Source organism: Hordeum vulgare, chromosome 4H, assembly GCF_904849725.1.
Source record: "Hordeum vulgare subsp. vulgare chromosome 4H, MorexV3_pseudomolecules_assembly, whole genome shotgun sequence".
Taxonomy (NCBI): domain Eukaryota; kingdom Viridiplantae; phylum Streptophyta; class Magnoliopsida; order Poales; family Poaceae; genus Hordeum; species Hordeum vulgare.
This window is the reverse complement of record NC_058521.1, coordinates 558177555-558185110: the sequence shown is the minus strand read 5'-3', so window position 1 is coordinate 558185110 and position 7556 is coordinate 558177555. Positions and strand designations below refer to the sequence as shown.

Genomic DNA, 7556 nt, shown 5'->3' with positions numbered 1-7556 from the left:
GTCATGTTGTTCATGACGTTTGTGACATGTCGTGGCACACGACATGGTACATGTACTGGACTGGATGCACAAACGTTTGTACCAAGAGGGAACGCTCCTGTGGCCCGACAAGGACGTCGGTTCCTCTCAGTGGTGGTGTATGTGATAGCCTGGCTTATTAGGGATGATAGACTACTCATATCAATAAGGAATTCCTTCTTTTTCGGAAGCTCATTCGAACAGAAGTCCCAGGTTAAGCGTGCTCGACTTGGAGTAGTTCTAGGATGGGTGACCGACCGAGAAGTTGATCCCGGGTGCGCATGAGTGAGGACAAAGTGCGCAGAAAAGACTAGTATTGATATGTGGGGCCAGTCTAGATCCCGCCAGGAGTAACGACCGCCGGCGGGTGTGTCCGGGGCGTTACACTCCAAGAACGAGGTTCAAGCACTCGGGGACTTGGCTAGCGACCTGCAACACAACGACAAACGCAACAAGATGGACGGTGAGCGCAGTCCCCCTCACCAAAGACAACGAAGACACACGAGTTGCGCAGGTTCACGCCGTCGGAGCGTAAAACCCTACTCCTTCTTGTGATTTTTGTTTCTTGTAAGAAAGGTGGAGTCTGAGGCTCTCGTACACGGAGGTTCTTGGGGGAGAGAATGGGTCGATCCCCCACACAGACGGCCCTGCCCCCCTTGTAGTGTGTTGTTCCTTTGCCCCGAAAACACGAGCGAGAAATGGTAGACACGGCATGACAATTCAAAGGGGGCAAGGTTCCAATCCTATCCTGACTAAAGAAGGTCTTCTCCTGATAAAGTGGTCTTCGTGACACGGTCGTGGGCTCAACAACGACCTCTGTCCTACAGCTTTGATCCTGTCCTGATCCTCTATCATCAAAACGGTAAGCTTTTGCCACCTGCTCTTGGGGGAGCGGCTTGCGCTGTCTCCTAATCACCAAAGGAGAAAATCCTCCCTGCACGTGCCCGCTCGCACGACCACTGTCGTCTTCCTCCAAGCGGACACATCACCCTTGTGATGGGCGCGAGGCCCGACGGTTGGCGACGCACGCCAGGCCTCGTGAGGCCCCTCGGCGACGCACTCCAGGCCTCGTGAGGCCACCTCGTGGGAGGGTCCTTGCGGGGCGCCCTGACGTTCGGAGGCCTCGGGAGGGCCGGAGCTGGCAACAAAGGGGGGGGACAGAAAGGCGCGCCCCACGTGAGGCCGCTCCCTCCGGAGCAGCTGGGGCATGGTTATCTCTCTTGGGTCAGCCCACGCGTTGTCCCCCGGGCCAGCGGCAGACAGACCGTGGTACCCCGGGTCCCATTGGGCTGACAACACTGATGCAATATGGACAAAAAAGGAGTCCAACACGTAGGTCCTCTCCCACATATCAATAGCTTGTGATAGCACCTTCTCCTTCATTAACCATCTTGCTTCAAACTACTTGTGGTCCCATCGAGCATGATGTTTAGCATCAACCTCACCTTTCGTGTCCAAAACAATCGGCCTATGGTTTGATTTACTGCAGAGTGCATTAGTGAGGGTAGCGCTCGAAAATAGTCTATGGAAAGAACCATTACATACAACTTTGTTGAGCCATTCACGAAGTCGCGGTCTTCTCCATGTGGACTAATCACCGAAAAACTCCATGTCCTGCACTTGATAGTCCACGAGAATATCTCTGAAGTGTTGCATCATGCCAAGAGGTCGTGGTGCTCCCCCTCTTTCTTATGCGAGTATAATATCTTGTTGAAGCCTGTGAGAATTAGAGTCACCCATGGTAGATGAGCTTATTTAGATTAATCTCGAAGGTAACCCGAAGAAAAATGCGCATCTTCGCAGCAGGGTTCATCACAGAATCATGTTAGTCTTCACTGCTCATCCGTCCCAGCATCCACAATCGCATAAAAAAAATCTACGTCATGTGTCTAATCTGCAAAATCACCAGGCTACGTCAAAAAACGATCGGGACATTCACTAGCCGCAACACTTTCAATCACCCCCAAATTGGCTCAAATAAATACCTCTTACTTTTGAAGAAAAAATAGAAAGAGAAAACATACCTCTTGCTTCAGAAAACCGAGGGAGCAGTCCTTGTGGTCAAGCTCACACGAACAAGCTGCAGAGGTTGAGATCCACAGAAAAAGGGAGAACAAAAAAGGTAGGGTTGCAGCTTTCCCCTCTCTTTCTCATCCAAGATCCCAACCCGTCGGTTCCCGATCCAACGCCCCACCACATCACAAGCTCGCAACCGATCTTCAATGTGGCTTGCCAAGAAAACCAACCATCAACCCCAAACCTTCATGGTACAGATTCTCTCCATCTCCATCTCCATCTCCTCTCTCTTCAGCCGGAGCCATCACACACCCTCCTCGCTGCAGTCCCTCTCCCTCCCTCCCTCCCTCATAAACCCGGACTGCTCATGCCTCTCCTTCCGACTCCCACCACCACCTCGTCCCGGACGGGGGCCTAATCCAATCCAATCTATCCGCTGCGGTTCCTCCCCATCTCCGATCGCCGGCCCGCCTCCGCGCTTCGCCTCGAGGTCAGGTGATTGTTGATTCGTGACTCCCGTCTCTCGATTACCGCGGCATTGCGGGTTAACCTCGATTACTTCGCCCTTCCGTGCCGTGGGAATCTCGTCGCTTTCTTGGTGGTTGTGGGTCATTATCCTGGACAATTAGCCCCTTATTCCTGTTCAGTTGACAGTACTTATAGATTATTTAAAGCCGCTCTTCGATGCTACGGAGGGGGAGAGGGGATGGGAAGGGATGGATTGTTAATTAGGGTTTTCCCCCGATAGCAGAACCCCTGACCGGAGACGGCCACAATATCGTGAGATATATATATCTGTAACGGCTTTACGCTATTTTCATGTCTTGTGGAAGAAATAGTGGTGGGCTGATGTGGATCTTGTAGTTTCCCCCCTTCTAGTTATGGCCAGGGGATCTAGCCTTCACCGTGATGAGTGGGGTTGCGTAGTTGCCTCGTCATTATGTCTTGCACAAAGAGGAAAAATAGCATAATGCCACTATCCATAGATTTTGTGAGTGAGAAATTTGTATCTATGGATGCCGGTTTTAGGGAGCACAACTGGATCACAGAAATTATAACGGATGTCCTAATGTGGTCCTATGATTACTTCACAAGTGTGGAAAGTATTCAGTTCACAAATAATGCGATATTTCAAGCCAGCTCGTCCACAGGGCTTGAACCCAGGCGGTCACTACCCTGAATTTCTACAGTACCTAGACAAGTTCCAAAAATAATTAAAGATAGAAGCACGTTGCTTCCAAAAATAATTGAAGTCCTGATTTTTTCAAGAATGCCATGTGCCTTTCCCTTGGAAGCTACAGTAACTATCTTGTATTCGGCGTTTGGTTGCGAAGTCAGTTCATAGGCTTTCCAGTTTAAATAAATCACCTTCTTTGCTGTCCACACAGTAACTATCTCTAGAGTGGCTTTCTTGTTTTTGCTCAATGGAACTAGTATTAATTTGTTATAATATTTTTGATATATCAGGATTCAAGATGGGGCATCATTCAGATGATGAGTACTCTGTAGCTGGTGATAAGCCCGAAGTAGAGTTCATGGATTTTCAGAATGACAACACTCTTCAGGATTATCAATCTGATGATGGTCCCGTAGTTGTTACGGCTCCTTTCCCGTTTGTGAACGGAAAACCTAAATCTGTCCTTGTTGGAGAAACATCTACAGACACCATTTGCATAGAGAATACCTCTTGTGAACCTGTAAATTTGTGGAGTGTGAGAATATTCTCTTCAAATCCAGAAGATAGTTATGTCTTGTCAATGATGAAACCACCGTTGAATGATGCCGATGAAGCGGCAAAGAAGGCTTTTCTTGGTTTGACTTCTGTGGAAGATCGTACACTTCAGCCTGGACAAACCCTAACCATTTGGCTGTCCTGTATGCCAAAAGACATTGGTTTGCATACATCAATCGTGCATGTTGATATTGGGGATGAGAAGATTGAGCGTGTGGCTTTTCTGTTGGCCGATGATAATGTTTCAATGGCCTTATCTTCTGTTAAACCTTATTCCAGGAGACAAGGCTCTCAAAGGAAGCAATTTGAGTGTGCTACATTTGTGCCAGGTAGCCGGCCCATTCGGCAGCACGCTCAAGGATTCAAGTATAAGCTACCTCAGTATGCAATACCTCTAGAAATCCGTGAGCTCATTGAATGTAAACAGAGACCTGATGTCCTATCTGAAGAGCTGAGCATGATGAATTACGCTAAGTTCTTTAGCACTCTTTTAGTCATGGAAGAACTTAATTTGGAGGTATTTCAGCACCCACAAATATCTGAAATGTTAAGCTTCTATCTTTGTTTGCTAACTTGAGAGGCCCACTTGCAGGAGGAGATGAGATCATATGACATGGAGCATGTCTCAATGAGGAGGAGGGGTAATGATTATTTGTCGCTTGTGGTCCCTGGTTTGGCAGAAAAAAGGCCTTCGCTAGTCCACGGAGACTATATAATTGCCAGACATGCTGGGAGTGATGCTAGGCCTTATCAGGTTAGTGTACTTTCTTTGACATTCAAAATTATCTTAAGCATTCTTAAAATATAAATTATTCAATCTGAAATGATACCAGTGAATAATGATTTGTTGATATCTTCTTCAGGGCTACATTCACAAGGTTGAAGCTGATGAGATATTTTTGAGGTTTGATGATCAGTTTCATCACGCTCACCATGACAGGAATAAGTATGATGTTAGCTTCACATATAATAGATTGAACATGAGAAGGCAATATAGGTCTGTCCATGATGCAGAACTTATTGGACCTGACGTTCTGTTTCCCTCCCTATCACGGTATAGAAGTGTGAAGAAGGTGCCATTTAAACCTCTGAACCCAAACATAAACACTGAGCAAGCTGATGCAGTTGGGATGATACTTGGCTGCCGAGGGGTTACACCATACGTGATTTATGGACCTCCAGGAACTGGCAAGACCATGACCCTGGTCGAGGCGATTTTGCAGCTTTATAAATCCAACAGGAGGGCAAATGTTCTCATATGTGCTGCTTCCAATAGTGCTGCTGACCATGTATTGGAAAAACTGCTGAGTTCTAGCTACCCGATACGCCCAAGTGATATCTTTAGGCTGAATGCTCCTAGTCGTCAGTACGAGGATGTTAATCCTGATTTCATACGGTTCTGCTTCTTTGAAGATATGGTGTTCAAGTGCCCTCCAATGCGAGCATTGATGCGCTACAAGATAGTTATATCAACCTACATGAGTTCATCAACCCTACAGGCCGAGGGTATTCGTCCAGGGCATTTCACACACATTTTCTTGGACGAGGCTGGTCAATCTTCTGAACCAGAGGCAATGGTTCCTTTGGCGGCTTTGTGTGGAAGAGACACAGTGGTTGTGTTAGCAGGAGATCCTATGCAATTAGGGCCGGTAGTTTTTTGTAAACAGGCGGATCAGGATGGTTTGGGCAAATCTTATCTGCAAAGGCTGCTTGGTGAATTTGAGCAGTACCATTCATTGGATGCTAACTACGTGACGAAGCTAGTGAGGAACTACCGTTGCCATCCAGCAATCCTGGAGCTACCATCACAGCTTTTCTACGAGGATGAACTTATCCCCTGTAAGGAAGATGAAGTGTCATCTGTTTACGATTGCATTGACCTCCCCAATAAGTCGTTCCCTGTTCTGTTTGTTGGAATCCAAGGATGCGATGAGAGAGAAGGCAACAATCCATCATGGTTCAACAGAATCGAAGTTAGTAAAGTAGTAAATATCATCAGGACTCTGACAAGGAATGGCGATATCAGTGAGGCTGATATCGGTGTCATTACTCCATATCGCCAACAAGTTAACAAGATAAAGAAGGCCCTAGAGACGTTTGAAATGCCTGACCTAAGAGTTGGAAGTGTCGAACAATTCCAGGGCCAAGAGAGGGAAGTAATAATCATCTCGACAGTCAGGTCAACCGTTAAGCACAATGAGTTTGACAGATTCTTCAACCTGGGGTTCCTGAGCAACTATAGAAGGTTCAATGTCGCAATAACTCGTGCCAGATCGTTGCTCGTTATCGTAGGAAACCCTCATATCATCACTAAGGTGTGTTGTTGCTGTATCACTCTAGCTATTCCTTTTTGTTCAGGCTCCGCTTTCATATCATGCCCCTATTCTGTTTATGGCGGGACTAACAAGCGGTAGTACTACAGGATCGGCACTGGGATAAGCTCCTGAGGTACTGCGCAGACAATGGTTCTTATCAAGGATGTCCGCTTCCCCCACCAGAAGAAGAGGTTAGATACTCAGGATACGGCGACACTAGAGACACAGGATACGGCGACACCCGAAACCAGCCTGCTGGTGATGGTTGGGGGTACAACCAAGAAGAGCCAGCAAACCACGTCCACAATCAAGACCCTTCTGACCGCGGCTTCAAACACGACGATGGCGGGTCCTCAACCGCACACGAAGCGGAATGGCCCGAGGAGAAGCCAGACGGGGACTACCATCCATACCCCAACACAGCAGCAGAACCTCAGGAGGAGGCACGGCAGGAGCAGCAGCACGTCGAGGAAGGGGCTACTACCGGGCAGGGTGACGCGCAGGCCGGCCAGTGGTCAGCCAACGATGTCGACGACAGCGCGGTCCAAGACGCGTATGTGCAGAAGTACACGTTTCCTCCCGGTTGGGGTGATGTCTCGAGCATCCCCGCGACAGGCTGGGAGTGACCGACCAGATCTTCCGTCGGGGCCATTGCTGTTGGTGGAATAAGACGGGGATCGGCCTTGCGGAGCTAACTTCCGGGGGCATGTTGAACTCACCCTCGTCGGATGCTAATTCGGAACGTCTCTAGTGTTTGTTTGGTGCGTCACATTGTTTTGTTAGGCCGTCGTGAACTGGATCTTGATTCTTGACTGTGCGTGGATGGGCAGGCGTGCTAAATGCCATCCCTGTGTGTTGAAAAGAAATGTGAATGTAGTCGTCGTCTTCTCATCTGCTGGCTGTTTTTCCTTCAGATGATGTGTTTATTTCTCAGGTGTTAGGGCTGTTTTCTCCTGGTAGTGGTATTTTAGACGAGAGAATGTTTTAAACTTGCCAAACTCATGTTTTTCCAACTGAACATCAACTTTTAGTTGCATATTCATTAGATGTTCTTTTTTTCTGGAGGAGGAGTTGGTACTCGAGCTGAGTTGGAAGCACACATGGCCTTACAGCAACTTTAATGGGGCGACCCAATTCATCCGCCGTTGTCCGTTTGATCGGTGCGGACAAAAATGATGGCCCAACGCGTCGATTCATTGCCAAAATGCGTCTGCGCCGATCCATTTTCGATCCAAATTTGGGACTGAAATGTGTCGACGCGGACACCCCCCCCCCCAAACCACCGCGGTCAACATAGTTTATGATGACCGTCATCCTAGGGCCCACGCGTCGGCGACCGCGGTCGGCCTTTTTTAATCCGAGCGTGCGGTGGGTTCCGCCATCTGCTTCCAGAAGCCCGCCCGTCCACATCCAGCCACCTCCTTGGCGACCAAGCGACCGAAACTATAGCACGCCATGGTAGGCTTCCCAAACAA

The 7556-nt window shown here is 48.4% G+C and overlaps 1 protein-coding gene across 2 annotated transcripts; it reads left to right on the top strand.

Moving 5' to 3' along the window:
• The first annotated feature begins 2238 nt into the window (after positions 1-2238).
• On the top strand, positions 2239-6972 carry LOC123449501 (probable RNA helicase SDE3). Of its 2 annotated transcripts, none has more exons than XM_045126745.1 (5): positions 2239-2529; positions 3502-4283; positions 4359-4520; positions 4630-6081; positions 6189-6972. In XM_045126745.1, exons 1-5 carry the CDS (start codon positions 2241-2243, stop codon positions 6705-6707), a joined length of 3204 nt encoding a protein of 1067 aa, XP_044982680.1. In that variant the 5' UTR covers positions 2239-2240; the 3' UTR covers positions 6708-6972. The 2 variants fall into 2 exon arrangements, with proteins under 2 accessions (XP_044982680.1, XP_044982681.1); XM_045126746.1 differs by having other exon boundaries at positions 2442-2524.
• Positions 6973-7556: the final 584 nt, after the last annotated feature.